At 43.8% G+C, this 17,520-nt stretch overlaps 1 protein-coding gene across 1 annotated transcript in view; it reads right to left on the reverse strand.

The window, feature by feature from the left end:
* Positions 1-17,520, reverse strand: part of nrxn3b (neurexin 3b) — a 346,576-nt gene that overhangs the window by 84,307 nt on the left and 244,749 nt on the right. Inside the window, exon 19 of the mRNA XM_087852476.1 lies at positions 7,739-7,920. Within this exon, the coding sequence (XP_087708602.1) occupies positions 7,739-7,920 (182 nt within the window). The remainder of the gene's footprint in view (positions 1-7,738; positions 7,921-17,520) is intronic.

A 17,520-nucleotide genomic window follows, 5' to 3' on the forward strand; every position in this document is an offset into this window, starting at 1 on the left:
CCGAAACAATCTGCAAATTTCATTAAAATTTAATAAACTATCATCTTGTCTTTATTTTTAGTTAGCACAGACCTTAAACACTTAAAGCTGTAAGCTAATGATAGTTATATAAGAGCAGATGCTGCTGGTGCAATAAGCTGTATGTTTTACGTCCAATATGATGATCTGATTAGTCGACTAATGGAAAAATAAATCAAAATAATCGTTTGTGGCAGCCCTACTAGCAAGCACGCAAGCTATCTTCAGGTGTGAGCACCCAAAATATTCACCCAAGTAATGTTAATAATCTGGTGTCATATATTGACTTCACAGGATACAAGTGAAAGTCAGTAATATTCTCGTAATAATGTTTTCGCTGTGCGTTTAGGCAACAGCCACGAGCCAAAACAATGTGCTGCGTCTCCTCGAAAATATGAATAACAATACGCAGTGGAGATAAAAATGACTCTGCTGTTCAGCCTCATAAAAATACTTATTTACCAACAAGGTTACCATAATGCTGACTGCGTGTACTCCCAGCAAATAGATGTGAAAACAGCTGCGAGGTATATTTTCTCTGTTCTTTATTTCCGTGGAGGGAATCAAACGGTGGAATACAAAGTAAAATAAGAAGCTGTAATGTTATCAGACGCCGTGAACCGTAACCAAGATAATATCTATCTTTCCTTGCCGGGCCAAGAGTAACTTGATAGAAGCGATACATTGCTGGCCCTATACACGCTGATGCACACAGGTACACATCCAACATCTTACGTTAGCTCTGTCAGAAGGAGACGGAAGGAGGCACAGAAACACAAACCTGATGGATGTGCAAAGTGTGTCTGAATGGACTGTTCTCCTGCATGAAATCAATAAACTCTGTATGTATTTGCACATGCACGTGTAGATTGCAAAAGCACACACTGCTCTGGTGCATTTACCATCCATTGCCACTCATCCCGGGCGGCATCTTGTGACTGAGTGCCTGCACTGGGGTTTTCAATTATCCAGCAGTCGCACCTTTTCTCCCAGTGAATTAGCATGAGGGGAAAACTCGAGTGGGTAATGGAATTCCATGTGCCGTTTCTTCATTAGATGCTGGCTGGTTGTCTGGTTGGTGAATCTTTCTGAGGGAGTGAAGATGATGGATGGTGGCGGGATATAGGTGTATGCATGTGCTTGGTGACATCTGGTACACATCTGGAGCATATGTCTATGTGTTTGAGGCATTTGAGGCCCCGTCACTGTTATCACAAAAAATAGCTTTTTGTTTTTTGTTTTGGGCAAACCATAAAATATCACCTCTGATATGAGGATCGCTTAGATCAAATTAAAATTGGCTGTGTTAGCATGTTAGCTGTTAGCTTATTAACTGTTAGCTAATGAGACCACTGAAAGAATAAGAGAGAGAAAAAAGAAAAGAGAAAAAAAAAATAACAAGAAAAAGAAAATAAAAGAAAAAAAAAAAGAAAAAAGAAGATCGCTTAGATCACTTCAATTCAAATCAAATAAACTTGTTTGAGAAAGCAAACAAATAATAATAATGTCAGCATTTCTAAGACTAATTTTATGGTTCAAACAGAAGCCTCTGAGATCAGTCAATACTTAATGTCTGAACTTGTAATTGGATTTTGCACCGTAATGATTTTGCATTGAACATATATTTGCATTTATCTCGTCAGGTGCCTTACTGTACCTTTCCTCCCCTGATTAGAAACCAAAAGAGCTGCCAGACATGAAGCCTGATGGATCGTTTTCAATTTCAGCTTCGCACAACTCCAACTTGTCACCTACAGCATCTCCAGCCAAGCGAGTTTACCCGGGCTCGGCCGAGTCGTGATTAACCAGGCTTCGGCTCACTCGCTCCGTAGTATTTGAACAATGTCGGAGAGAAAACAAAGAATGCCTCTGGTGCCCGAGCACAGTGTGTTTGTTGTGTCGTGTAATCAGAAAGCAGACCTGGACTTCTCTCTGGTTTTCACATAATGAGGTCAGCGGCTGTGCCAGTAATTCCTGCGAGCCAAAAGCTTCAGACTGCTCTAAACACCTTGTTTCAGACAGGTGTCTGTGTATGATGTCAGTGAGAGGTGACGGCCCTAATGTGGTCAGACCTTCTGTCTACTGAGGAGAGCCAATCAGAGAAAAGGTGGCCCACAGGCTGAGGAAGCAACGACAGTGGATGAACCGAGAGGCTCCAACAGGGTCCGGCATCATATAAGCGTCAATCTGAGCTGTGAACACTTGTGCGGTTCAAGAATGAAAAACATGCAAGTGGAAATAAGCATAATAGGTCCCCTTTAACGTCTTACACAGCAGAATAGCACTTTGAAGAACATGATGTGTATGTAAATTACTAGTGGCTGAATTAATAACGTCTGTCTTATTTTTCGCAGTCACTAATGATTAAAACAGACGATGTGAGACTGCATCTTCAAAGGAACAGACTGGAATGTTTTTCCTTTAATATCCAGACAATATTTTGACAGTTTTGAAATTCCAGCCTTTAACAACAGTTACCACCTGCCGAGTCATCGCTGTAAAGAAAGAGAAACAGGTTTTGTCGACGTCTATTAGGCGGCTCCTTTAACTTTGTGCCATTAATTGTCTGTCTGTGGCAGCTGCTGTTGTAATGATGATTTTCGGCATAAAGAAACGCAGTACGGGTGAGATTCTGAAGCATTTCACTCTTTGATGCTGAGCCTGTGTGTGTGTTACGTCGTGGGTAATCGTCAGCTGCAGTCAAACAGTCTCTAGAGAGAAACTGTGTGACACAATCGTCATATATCTGGCCCACGGCTGAAAGTTCTTCTGCCGTGGATTCAAGCTTGCATGTGACTTTAATGTGCACCTCATGTACCCACATACGTGTGTTACTACTGCCTCGCTGCAGTCTTACCACCAGCCAGATTTGACATGTCTTGCACCTAAAAGTCATCTGCGATTCAAACACGATGATATGACAGTTTTTATCTTATCAACATGAAGCTGACAAGGATTCTCGTCTGTTTCACTCTTTGTATTCACGTCAGACGAACTCCTAAATGAGCTACCGGCGATTGTAAAATGTTGCACTCACCTCCCAAAATTATGCCAAATTGCTCCTCGCATTTCAAAGCAAGCACGCAGTTGTTCTTAGCGGTTCAAATGTAAACACTACAATCAGTATTTTAATTCATGATTGCCAAACAAGCCGTAAGCTAATCACGGAAAGGAGATAATGAAGAAAGCAAGAAGGGAGAGGAAGACTGAGGAGGGAGTCTGTGATTAGGTCTCACCTCGAGATGCCTGTTTTGTCTCAGTGCTCTGGGCTCTGCAGAGAAAATGCAATGTGTACCGTTTTATCTGCGCTGAAAGCAGAAGACACATGCGTTAAAATCAAGGTCAGAGAAACACTCACGGTGTTTATGATCCTTCACTTACTGTAAAAGTCCTGAGCCAGCCCGGTTTTCTTTAGATTTTGCTTCCAAGGAGTCAGACTTACTTGTAATTTTGAAGGTCTTGAGCGATAGTTAAGTTGCAGTCTTGATTATTGAGCCCTTTAACACTGACCTACAAATTATTCAAGCATAAAAACACACTGAACTCGAGGGATGAACCAGGGTTGTCACATAACAGATAACGTATTAAAGAACCAGTGTGAAACTGCATTTTTAGGGACTTTAACCCTTTAAAACCGGTGGGAGTGGGCACGCTCCGTTTTGCGCAACTACTTTTAAATCCCGGTAGCTCTGCAACCACGTGAGCTAGCGCAATAATTTTTTTTGCATATGAAACCGGAGGAGTTGTACTTACATCTTATGCCATCAGCTTGTCCTCGGTCACAGTTTCCTTCCACATATAGCTTTGCAAAAACTGCATAAAAAGCACTTGCAGCAACAAAAACATAATATTCCAGAAACACGCTTTGCCGATCAGCTGTTCATAACACTTCCTACGTTGGAATAGATGTCAGCGCAAACTATCGCACGTCCGCCATGACCTGCCCGAAACCGGAAGTGACGTCATTTTCGCTTTCGGATGCTTAGGACTCATATTGCACTGCTGGAAATAGTTTATTTTGATGCATATGCTGCTTTTTTGCAAATTTCCATTATAATATTTATTTTCGTTTTTCCTGCAGTGTATAAAAATTGGTGTATTTCAAAAATAAAACTATGAAGACACTCAAAATAAATTTCCTGTGGTGGGAAACTATTTTGTGCAACTTTTTTGTATTTACAGTTTTGAGGGATAAGCCTCTTAAATTTCTCTAACTAGAAATATATGTTAAAAAACAAAAACGATTTTCAATTTTTTTGTAGTTTATTGCACTTTTTTGCAATTTATGTAATTACTATGCTCTTAATGCAGACATATTATTATAATTTAGGCTGTAATGGTTGTATTGATGTATATCAACTTGAAATGCTCCCAAAAATGGCTCCACAGCATGTAAAAATATAATATAAGCTCTGGCGGACTTGGTTCTATGGTAGGTCTTAAAGGGTTAATATTAGTCACTCATAAAAACACGTCATTCTTTCCCATTTCTGCAGCTGAATCTACCAAAATTCCTAAAGATAAAATTGGAATTTGCAGCAACAACGTTCCCAAAGAGGTATTAGCTAAAAACTCACATCTCAGCATGGTGTGAGTTTGTCCTTAAAAATGAGGAAAATGGGCAAATGGAGGACAAAGGAAGATGTAGCAGGGCTGAAAAATCTGCATCTGCTGCTTTCAGTATCTGAAAGTCATGTTCTTAAGAGAGATGAAGGACCTGAGAGATGCCTTCGGTCCTTCAGTTGATCCATCTGCTCATCGGAAACAGTTTCAGTGGAATGGTGGAAACTGAGAAGCTGGACTCAGAATCAGCACCGACTGGTCTTATGGAATGATGAATCTAAATTTGTGGTTTAAATCATCATCAGTATGTCCGGAGGAGGTCAGGAGGGAGATACAATACCGAGGGTCTACAGAAAAACAGTATGATCAGAGTTCACTCTGTCATGCCACCTGGAAAGTACGGAGCCCTGCAGGGGACATGGGAGAAAATTAAGACGGACTTTTGCGAGATCTTGCAAAACTAACTCGGGATCTCGCAAAACTTTTGCAAAAGTGCTCCGACGTTTTTGGAGATCTGACACCCACTAGCTCGAAGCTAACGGGAGGTTGAGACCTACTACAGCCGGGAGGAACACCGCTCTCCCGGCACATCGTGCCTCGACCTCCTGGTTGGCTTCGAAGAATGCGGCTAAAAGTTTTGCGAGATCTCCCAAAACAAACTCGGGATCTCGCAAAAGTTGAATTCCAACAATGGCGGCAGCTACTTAGTTGTAATATTACTCTTTCTGGGTCACAAAATACACTTTTAAGATATTTTGAGGCGTGAATGTAGTTGTGTAAACGTCAGATATCTGCTCGGTTTACAAGACATCACATATTTGCAAAAGTGCTCCGGCGTTTTTGGAGATCTGACACCCACTAGCTCGAAGCTAACGGGAGGTCGAGACCTACTACAGCCGGGAGGAACACCGCTCTCCCGGCACATCGTGCCTCGACCTCCCGGTCGGCTTCGAAGAATGCGGCTAAAACTTTTGCGAGATCCGTCTTAATTTTTTTTCTCCCGTGTCCCCTGCGGGGCTCCGTAGGAAAGCATCTGATTGGCGACGGCTTCAATAAAAAAACATCCGTGTGGAACGCCATCAGTCATCGATTGGCCTCAACATTAGTGAAGCCGTGTGGGATCATAGAAACGTCCAAAGAACAGCTTTGAATGTCCTTCACGAAGCCTGGAGAACTAATCCTGAGTTCTACTGAGTTCTAGAAAAGACAAGAAAGCTTCATGAGAGAGTTCAGGCTGTGGTAAAGAATAAAGTTGGGCATACCAAATACTGACTTCCGTCCTTCGCCTTGTATTCTGCATTTCCATGGATGTTTGTAAACGTTTCACCATCCCCACAGCAAAATACGTGGCTCAAGACTTTTGCACAGTTAGAAAACTGGAGTAGAAAACTACAAAAGCTATTTGACTTTTCGTTGACCACATCCTGTCATCGAAAAGACGTTAAAGTCTGACAAAAGAGCGCGCTCCTTTGAGGAAGCGGTCTAATAACCGTAAAGATGAAGCTGCATAAATCCAGAATCGACAGGCAAAAAGCCCGTAACCTTTTCCTCCAGAGTTACTGCCAAATGAAAAACACTAACAGCAAAGATGTTACAGATGTCATTAGGAAATATTATTTAATAACAAATCTCAATTTCTAAGCATCTCTACTACACGTACACTCCCTGAGACAGGAGGGTTGTTTTTGGTCTCTGATACTCCCACAACTGCACAGTTCAAAGTCTAATGTGAGGCAAATGATAATCTATGCTTCCTGTAACAACAGCAGTCGTTAGAGGTGAGATCACGCAGAGGATTATTCCTGACAACGACGATTACCGAGCTCACAGCCGAACAAAAAGCCTCGCTTTGTTCGTCGGCTTTCTGCTCCGTAATGGGAGAGCATTTCTTTTGCCAACTATTTTATAGTTTAAGGCAACAATCGTTTTTAATATTAAACAAAACCCACTTTGTTTGTACACCCTCGGCTGTCAATAAATCATCTGAAATATTTGCAGTGTTGCCCACGCGAGCGGCTAGGACCGACACTGTGTTCAGAACACGCTGCCTCTCTGAATGAACCGGTGAAGTCTCCAGTTGCTTTTCTTTCTATTAATAAATTCATTAGTGCGTTCGACTGGAGGAACGAAGACATTCATCGCCCAATGACTCGCAGCCAAATTAGAGAGATACCCTGCTTGGCTAGCTGTGCCGCCATATCTAAAAAGCAGAATTAAAAATGCATCCCTTTTCCTTCCTTTAGAGTTTCCTGCAATTACTCAGTCAGTTAGAAACACGCGGGGAGGCATTTCCCACATCACCCTCGCAACCCACTCGACGTCTTTATTTTCCCTCTGCCTGTGCCACTCCACTTCCTCTCTCACCTGTGCGCACAAGGAAACACACACACACGTGCATACGCTCCTATCTCTCTATACTGTAAAGGCAGCTCCAAACTGCTTGTTGTTGGCCCTCATCTTTGCAGAGCAGATGGCTGCTTCTCTGCACCACATGGCCAGCACTCAGGAGATGAGGGGAGCTCTTTAAGAAGAAAAAGACTTTCAATCTGCTTTAGCAACTGTAGCTCCTCCTCATCATCGCATCTTTTTTTTTTCTTTCTTAATTTATTTGTATTTTTTTTTTTGCGTCACCAGCTACTCGTCCCTTTTCCCGACCACACTACCTCTACATGCATCCACTGCAGTGATTCCACACTGCATTCATCAAGCTGCTGTTGATGATTATGTAAATGCGTAATGCTTATGTAAACGAGTCAAATGCAAGGTCGCGATGTGAAAGTATTAAGATGCTGCACGGGTGCACAGTCGACTGGCTGCGAATTCCAAATCGCAGCACCCCTGTTTCCTATGGTTCTCCAACGTGTGTGTGTGTGTGGATATATATAGGTATGGAGATGCTGGGAGTTAGCCTGACTGTGCTGGAGAAGTGGGGTTATTCTGGATGAGCAAAGACTTAGAGTAGAGCAGTAAGGGTTTTTTCCTCACTGGGTCTACATCGTGCGTATAAATCAGTCGGAGCACCGTGGGATGATTTTTGCCTGAAGATTGCCACAAGGAAAGGAATGAATCAGAGGTTTGTTTGTGGTCATCACCTTGGCTGTAATGCCTTAAACACTTGAAACGCACTGAATTTTGAATGGACAAGAATAATACATACAATGTGGAGCATGATGTAGTCACCCAGACGTGGGGCGCTGTCGATGCGGACCAGGATGCCATCTTTTATGGTCGTGCTGAAGCCCACGGCTAGCCGGTCCGTCCGGGTGCTCGGCCTCTCGTTATTGGGCCACGTGTATGTGATCAGACCCCCTCCTTTGCCAAAGATGTAGGTCGTGCCGGCTGTGGAAATAAAAAACAACAACAACAGGAATTAGATTTGTTGTACGATAAATAGAGGCAAATAGAAAGAGGTGAAAACTGAAATCTGTGATGTACAAACAGAGACTAACTAGACGCCAGGGAGCAGCGTGTTGTCACAAACAAGACACGTTTCTGACAAAACTGGATTAACGCTTCTTCCATTAGGGGCTAAATCTACGGTAATTCAGTTACAGCTTCCTCGCCGGGGCAACAATGTAACTGTGTCGAGTTCTATTTTAGGATTTTAATGCTATTCAGCCACCGCCACCTCTTGGGTAGAAGTCAGCTGCTCCCCTGACACCATCTATGACCTATCCAGCTCTTAAATATAGCCCCTTCCCAGGGAATTACAGCCGGTATGGCTAGAAACGGATAAGTCTCCCAATCCTCATGTATTATACATGAAACCTGCAACCAAAGAACAAAGGTTGGCCCAAGAAAGTAGAGAAGGGAGACTGAGGGGGATCGAAGAACTTTTGTCTGGTTTAATTTGACAAATGCAGTGTTGAAAAAAAGGAGTCAGTAAGGAATTGTTTCTATCTATATATATATCTATATATATCTATATATATCTATATCTATATATATCTATATATATCTATATCTATCTCTATATCTATATCTATATCTCTATATCTCTATATCTATATCTCTATCTCTATATCTATCTCTATATCTCTATCTATATATATATATATATGTATGTATATATGTATATATACTTATGTATGTATGTATGTATATGCAGATTTGTGTCAGATTAGAGCCTCTGCCTGGATCAAGCTCGGCCCTCAGCCAGAGAATCTGTGAAAACTGTTTGTGGATTTCCTTTTTTATCATTATGTGAAACTGGCAAGAAAGCAAGCTATTTGTTTTCAGGGTGGGATTCAGTTCCAACTTTTGAATATTCCCTGAGGTGAGTTTGAATTAAGGCGTTGATTCCCTGAGCCGCTTAGCCGTCTCGTCCGCATTTAGCCAAAGATAATCGACAGATCTGAGGCATTAGACCTGCAGCAGATAGTCTAGTAGGTGAATCAATATGGGAGAAAACCGGTTCCTGTGGCCTAAGGAGAGCGGAAAGCTTGTGGCCCACCTCGGAGGGCAACGCTGGATTCCTAATGAAGTCTCGGAGTTCTGGCATCAATGTATTAATTCATTTTTTGCTGCCTCCATCAACTCTCGGCTTCCCTTTCTTCCGCATCACCTCCCGCCCCTCGCCATTTCTCTTTTCCGTTCACTTCCTCTGCAAGTCACCTGAACATCTGTTTGGCCGTGTGATGGGTGCCCAGCTGTCTCGCTGTTTCCCCAATGAAGCGGCCAACAATCTGCTCTGTGGTCTATAATACCCCGGGGACTCCAAGAACATATGGATGAGAGGGACTAAAAAAGAGGGAGAGACTCTAGTGACCAGATGAGCGTCTCTATTTGCCTTCAGGCACACAAACAGGTCTGTATTTTACACAACTCAGGCGCCAGCACTGCAAACCACCAGCGAAGGTCGTCCGTGCGCCGAGCCTCGAACAAACCGCCTCATTTCGTATAGCTAATAATCACAAATGGATGGTTTTAACGCAGATACTTTATTTTCCTGAACAGAAGTGATAAAAGCATTCAGCTTCTGTCAGAGACATTACTGCAGATGAAACTACTGAGCGTATCACCTGCCTCAAATAGCATATTTCACCCATTGCAGCGCATCAGAAAACAAGCCCCTGATGCTACGAGAGGCAGCAGACAGCAGCCTGCAGCCAGGTTGCACCCGATCTGGCTGCACTGTCTCGTTGCCTCAAAGTTTCTTCTTGCCAAAAGAGTTCGGGCAGACTAGGGATCGGTTTCCCCGGCAAACGAGCAAACTTCGCCTATCTCATCTAGCACACGCTCGTTTTTTTTGGAGGGGATGACGATGATGAGCAGCAAAGATACAAGCACCCCGGGGAGCCAATTATCACATTGAGGAGATTTGCTTAGTGTTTCAAGAAGACAATGTTCAGCATGAAGTACACACAGGCTGCCACACGCACAACGGGCTGACGCGCACACACACAGAGCAGGCGGGCTGACGGAGACATAAATGCACATCGTGATGCAGTCGAAAAGTGTGCAAACACGTGCGCGTTCGCACAAACACTCGGAACATGATGCCTTCTCACATTTTCAGTCACACAAGTGGGTGATTATCTGCACAAGTACAGAGAAGAGAAAGAACCCGAGATCGCCGAGATGTAGCACATTTCCCTAACAACCTGCCGGGCCCAGACTGCACCAGCTGCATTTCCACACGCAGAGGAAGTCCACTGCATATCAACAGCCTATGCATGCAAGAGTACTGAGAATGGCATCATTTCTGATACTCATACGAAGGGAAAAAAAAGATTTGTGTGAATGTTACGCAGCTGAAAAGAGAGAATGCACATGCCAGGCTACATTTCCAAGGTCAAGACTTTGATTTGAATAATTTCACTGAAGCTGGAGCTGCTGGGACTTTCCATTTAAGTGTGGATGTGCTGAGCACCAATATAAATTTCAGCAGCTTTGCAAAGAGACTAATTAGAGGGCGGAGGGGTAAGCGATGCTATAACATTTCTAGCATATTTTCACCCTCACGCTCTCAGATATCTTTACTAAAACGTCCTCGGGCATTTACCTGTCCTGCAAACTGTTAATGAACAATAGTCTTCCAGGTTTTCTCTTTTCTGGGTCTCTGTTTTTGGGAAAGTTGTCTGAGTGCAATAAAAATGTTGATTTCTTATATTCACTTCAGCCAGCGAGCATTTTAAGACCGATCAAAACACCAAAGTCGGGTCAGGTGCACCGAGTTTCGCCTTGATTTTCTTGGTAACAATGCAACAAAGATTTTGACACAGCATCTGGGATTTTAATTCACTCGGCTGCATAAAAGAGGTGATAAGCAGGCTAATTTGTTCTCTGCTTCTTGGAAATGTCTGAAAGTCCTCCTCACTTCAGCGCGCTCCAACTATTCCAATGTCCCTTTCCTTTCTCCCTTGTAATCACCACAGACTATTTCTTCTGATGCTGTGCTCATTCTTGGCATTCTCTAAGAGATGAGCCATTACTTTTGGCCACAACTTCCCCCCCTCCATCAGTGCTTACAAGGTTGGAGGATTAATAAGCAATAAATAGCAGAAATGATGTGTAAAATACACACATGGGCTTTCACAGCCACGAAGCCTGGTGAAAAGCTAACTGTAGGGGAAATATCATCAAAGGAATCAAATCGACACACAGTACAGACTGTAGAGAGCGTTAGTCTATCAGAGGGGGCTTTCATCTCCAGCTTTGAATAATGCAATCTTGCTATGGCCACTGGGTACTGGAGGGAGGCCATCTGAAATCTAATTGTAACACACTGGTGCTACATTGACGTAGAGATAAGAAGATCTCTGAAACAAGAAAAATGACCAATGTTGAATTTTTCAAACGATTTCTCTTTAAAGAAAACAAGCAGAAACACCAAAACCTATGGAGCTGTGAAAATAAAGGCCACATACTAATGCGCTGCTCCCTACAGCTGTGATTCATTGCATCTGCAGCGTGGCTCCGTTTAGAGACAAACTGTAGATGAGAGACTAGGTCAAAGCCTTGGCCTCTATTTCACAGAGGTCCCCTGAGGCGTGGAGGAGCAGACAGAAGGTCAGGACACCTGTCTGCAGGACAGAGCTATGTTCTGTCCTTCAGCCCCCACGTGACATTACAAAACTAAAGGAATGAAGGGAAAAAAGGGAGGAGGACACAGGATTTTCACACAGAGCCAGAAATCACTGCAGGTCACTGCTTTCAATGCACCTGACCGGTGTGGGGAGGAATGAGGGCGGCGGGAATACGCTGGAATTCTCAATTCCCTGTTTCAACCTCAACAAGAGAATTTTGCTCTGGCTTCTACATGCACGTATGAACTTCAGCAGCCAGCAATGATATCTGGAAAGGAGCAAAAGGAGCGGAGCAGCTGCCGTGATGCATGTCGGGTATATTGGTTGTATTCAGACTTCATACCAAGCTGTGATAAAACCCTCTATTTAGAGGCAGCAGACCTACAGTAAAAGCCAGGGCGAGGTGCTAGTCGAGCTTTTTTCTCTCTCAGATTAAGTTGGATGGAGGACTGGGAGTGTGTGTGTGTGTGTGTGCTGCATGCATGTGTGTTAGACACCACTAAGAAGAAGGTGGCACTACCAGCTACCCACAAGGCACACACAACTGCAGCGGGTAAATGCTCTAAACTCCAACTCTTTGTGTAAGCGTGCACACACGCACGCTCAGAGTCATTTGCATAGACCAGTGTGAGTCTTAAAGCACGCACACACACGCGCACATCTGCAAGTGCACACATTTTCTCTCCTTTCTCCTCGCTGTGTGTGTGTGTGTGTGTGTCTTGTTTATGTGCTTTTATGTTTCCCCTTGTTATCTCTTGGGCTTTCTGCAGCACTGGCACCCCAGGGGATGGAGAAAGAAGACAAACACGGTTTGATGTGGTCGAATTTTCTGCCATCGGAGAACGAAGAAAAGAAAAAAAAGAAAAACATCCTGGAAGTGAGATGCAAAATGTAATTGCCTCCTCAATCATGTTCAAAAGAACTCTATCATTACAATACTTTCCCCTGCTGTGCTTCATACACAGGGAATTATTAGGCTTGCTGTCCTTCACACAGTGACAATAAAGAATCATTGGCAGAGGAATCAAATTGTGAGATACTGAGCTGTGTAATCACTGGGATTTATCTCCATTTTACAACCTCTTATCATTTCATAATTCATATTTCCAACTGTTGCCTCTGCCCTCTGGGATAGAGTGAGAGGAGGACTAATGATTGAGCGTTCTCCTTCTCCCCGCCGCTCCTCAATCAGCTGCCAGAAGTAAGCTTAGAGGAAACAGCTAAAATGCTTTACAGCGATACCTATGTGTGTGTTGTTGTGCTTTAAAGCACTTCTGTGGCGGCTGGTGTGTGCGTGTTCGCGTGTGTCTCTGCTGTCATCACACACGGTGGCCATGTGTCCCATCTCTCAAGAGCAATGGCGAACAAAAAAGATGCAGAACATGATGGATGAAGGGCGGTGTGTCGTGAAGAATGGCTACGTAAAGGAAACAGGCAGCCTCGAATGATTTACGCTGTCTGTTTCCCCGTTATAATAAGCTGTAGCATTACCGCACTATATGGATTCACGCGCCAAAAACCAGGGGTAATGGAAGCAGGGGAAAACTAGACACAGAATGGACTGAGCATATATAGTGAAAAGTGGTTTTACCCACGCAGCCAGAGCTGTATTATGATGCATGTGCAAACAGCAAGCTGTAAAAACAAACAACAAAGCGTTGTGATTGTGACAAACAAAAGATGTAAGGTTTCCACCATATTTCGCTTATAGCAATATCGCTCTTTAAAACTCTAATAATTCAGACTAATTAAACTTTATGTGTGCTGCGTGTTCTGGGGTCTGCTATGGACGGGGAGGATGTGTGTATTCTTAAAGAAACGTACATAAATGTCAAAAAAGCTGGCTGAAAAAATATGAAGCACCAATGCAAACGGCGATAATGGCCTACAGAGTTATTTCCCAGTGTACACAGTACGTACCGAGCCTTGTACAGCTTGCTCTGCATTGTATAACATTTTGTCAGAGTCATATTCTAACTTTATGAGCCAGGCTAAACTGACAAATGCAGCGAAGTGAGTCCAAGGTTTAGGCAGCTTCTGCTCGGGCTGCGAAGTCGCACCAGCAGCCAAGATGATAAAGTCTGAGCCGCTGGGCAGCAGCTCCACAGTCAAAGACTACAGTTATAGTATTTGTACTACACTTGCCCAAAAAACGCCAAGGGAAACTGAGGCCTTTGTGCTGCGGTGGGATTTAGCGCTAGTGCCAGTTATGTTGGAGGTGGCTGTTGGTGCCAGCTCTGACGGAGCGCAGCTGTGGGAGAAGAAGCTGCAACATCAGGAGGGTAAACAGGAACATATTGTGCTCTGTGTAGTGTCTGTGGAAGTGTGGCCAAAATGTTTTTCATTTTCTCTTATTTTGCTGATTTGTGTGTCAACTTATAATAAGTTATTTACTGTGTTAAGTATTTAGTGTGCCTCTTTTTCCAGGGATCACATCTTCACACCGGAGGTGCGACCAGTGAAGGATTTGCTTGAAGAATATTTATCAGTTAACTAATTTGTTGTCAAGTAGAGCCTGACTGACACAGGACTTTCAGAACCGATACCAGCTGCAGTAAATCTGACAGTTGATTTTTTTCTTTCAGACTAACGAAACACATAAAATTTCTGTAACTTCTGTTATGTGCAGCAATTTATGTGACCTCACTAAGATATTATATAAATGCCGTTTGAATGCATCTTGCTTTACTGTCACAACAAGTGGCAGATAACTCAGGTCGTGTCCAAATTCATGGGCTGCTTCCTCCTGAGGCCGCATTTGTAGACCGATTACGTCACAGCGACGCGCCGAAGGCTGTCCAAATTCGTAGACTCCTCCGAATGCAGCCGACAAATGCGTCCTCCTTTTCCCCGAATTTGAAGGATGGGTCGGGTGTGTCCTTTGTGGCCCACCATATCCCAGAATTCATAGCACGGCCCAGCCAAACTCCAGCTTCCAACAATGGCGGCCGCTACTAAGTTTTAAAATTACTCTTACTAATCTTTCTGGGTCACAAAATAAACTTTTAACATATTTTCAGGCGAGAAAGTAGCTGTGTGAACATCAAATATCTGCTCGGTTTATCAAGATATCGCATATTTGCAAAAGTGGTTCGACGTTTTCGGAGACGTCTGTTACCCACCAGCTCGATAGCTCGCCGGGAGCTCGAGGGTCACTGATGCCACCGAGAACGGCACAACTCCCGGCACATCATTTTCAGATCACCGCAGAGTTTCGCTACTCAGGTTAAACGTAATATATAAGTCACTTAGACAACCTAAAAATGTTATTGTTGGGCTTTTTTCAGTGTTTTGTTTGTTCGCGAGTAAATCGGTTTGGCTGAGGTTAAAGTTATTAGATTAGATTAGATAAAATAAAACTTTATTAATCCCCCAGGTGGGTTCCTCTTTGGTTTTTACACAGCTGACTAAACGTCAAACAGAAAACTGATTAAACAGAAGTGTGAGACAGTCGAGAATTTACACCAGTGTCCTGTTATATTTTAGATAGCAAGGAGCAGACGGCTGAGTTTATTAAACTCCACCGAGACAGCGGTGACGCTAATCAGAAGGCTAGACCGTCTAATTTCCCCAGCCGTTTACTTCCGGCCTACCCGACCTTCTGAGGACCCGGCCCACGTAGACCGCGAAGGCCGGGTCCTCAGGAGGATGCAGCCCATGAATTTGGACACGACCTCAGTTAAACTCAGTTTGTCGTCGTTATGGTAACATCCAAAAGTCATGATGCCAACGGGGATGCTGCAGAGTGCCCTCTGGTGGACACACCATGCAACAGCCAACACTAATAACACAGCTGAAGGGTGTTTCTCCCATCTCTTTCAAATGTTTATTGATCCGCCACTTCACAGGCTTAGAAATGAACATATGATATGAATGATATGATATAAGTACCATTTTATCGGATACTTATTATTTCAGATATTTTGGTTTTGCAGATAAATCACTCAAACTCTGTTTCAGTGTGCCTTGGACTGTTTACTCTGTTGCTAATTTCTGAGAAACACTTTCTCACACTCATGGGACTCAGTATAATAACAGAAACCCAAACCTGTATATACAGGCACATCTACTTACTATAATAACAGCTTTAACATGAACATGTTAAAGTTAGTCTGCAAATCTGATCAGATCCTAATGAATCACCAACCCTTTGCTACTTTCCTGACTTTGTTCCTTTTACTAACATAACTACAACAATAAACCCCGAACGAGTACTTCCAACAACACAACAGGAAGTAAAAGGACTCAATCAAAAAGTTTCCCGTTCTTGTCACCCTTGATTGGACGTACTTGACATATTTCCATGACGAACAGCTTGATTTGCCATCTGTATCGCGCGGTTGTGGCAGAAGCGACGAGATGTGGAGATGGTGAACGGGGAGCGAGTGGGGAAAGAGTCACTTTTTGCTGCAGGAGGGAGGGAAGGAGGCAAGACACGGAGAAGGGAGAGAGAGTCGAGCGGTGTCGATGGGAACCCGAGATGAGCCCCTCCACCCCCACTCTCTCTGAGCAACAGGAAAAGGCTTTGTAACACTGGCTCCTTACTCACAGGCATGTCAAAGCATCCTCAGATCGCTATAGAAGAACGGGAAGATCGACTCGCTGACACCCATTAACAAAGCAGTCATGTAGCCTCACTTCAGATTCATGCAACACTGCAAAGGTGCAAATGTGAGTACACAGAAGTGAAAACACACACACGTACACACAGTCTTGAACAGCAGAAGCTGAGCCATAACAACTCCCCTCTCATTACCGCGAAACCAGCCAGTCTCACCCTCCTACCCCCCCACCCCACTCTTGCCTCTCCTCCTGCTGCATTACTGACACTCCTCTCTGTTGTAGCGGCAAGCGGACAGAGAGGAAGGGCTTTAAATGATTTTTTTTCTCGGTTCTCTGGAGATGTCAGCTCCTATTCTCTCTGGTTGTAAAAGGAAGGGGAAGCGGGAAGGAGGTCTGAAGAGGATTTCAGAGGCTGGGGGAGCAGGGAGAAAGGGAGGAGGTGGGGTTGCAGCTGAGATCTACACAGCTCTCTAGGCTACAAAGAAGACCTGTCTGCTGACTTTAATGCTGCTCACTGCCACCAGTGGATTTTTTTTTTAGAGAGGGGAGAGCGACGTTGTGGAGAGATGAAAGGAGAGGAGGTACGAGCTAGGAAAGATGCGGAAGGATGCTGGAGACAGGCTGACACCGTCAGATGGACGGCAAAGGTGGAGCCAAGTCAGCTTGTAGGAGCTCAAAGTCACAAAAATATCACTAATAAATAGTGGTGACATCGCTCTCCAAAGCTTTGTACAGCCTGAATGCCGTGCTTTTCATGGTGAATATTAACGTTCTGTCGGATGCAGTGTTGACGCTCTCAGAAAATTAGGATATGAGCGTCTCCTTCCCATCATTCATAATGCATGACACGCGATGTGTGTGAGGCATATCACTTCAGAGACAGGCCCCACCGAACCCTGGCGAGGATTAGGTGAAGAAGACCTCCTGAAGAATAAGGGAATCAAAGATGGCTCCGAGTGGAAGCATCATTTATAATTGAATCTTCCCCAGAGGGCAGTGCAGCCTGTCTGTCTTAGCCAAGGCTTCACGGAGAGAGCCCGTAGCTCCACTCGCCCTCACTCTGCAAAAGCCTGTGTCTGTCTCTCTCTCTCCTCTTTTCTCTGCAATAACTGAAAGGATACACAAATACAACACTGCAACTTTATCCACTGATCTTATCCTGAGGCCTTTATGACTCAAACCCCAGTTGGACACATTTACTCGTTTCTGAACTTTTTGCAAACTTTTGGTCCAAGGAGTGGCTACAGTTGAGACTTTACACTTTTGTGTGTGTTGGCCTTTAGTGTAAAAAGAAAAGCTAATTAATTACACTGTATATGACAGACCTGTGTAGCTACTGTGGCGTAAA

This window comes from Neolamprologus brichardi, chromosome 15 (genome assembly GCF_056152115.1).
Source record: "Neolamprologus brichardi isolate AB-2024 chromosome 15, ASM5615211v1, whole genome shotgun sequence".
In the NCBI taxonomy this organism is placed as follows: Eukaryota; Metazoa; Chordata; class Actinopteri; order Cichliformes; family Cichlidae; genus Neolamprologus; species Neolamprologus brichardi.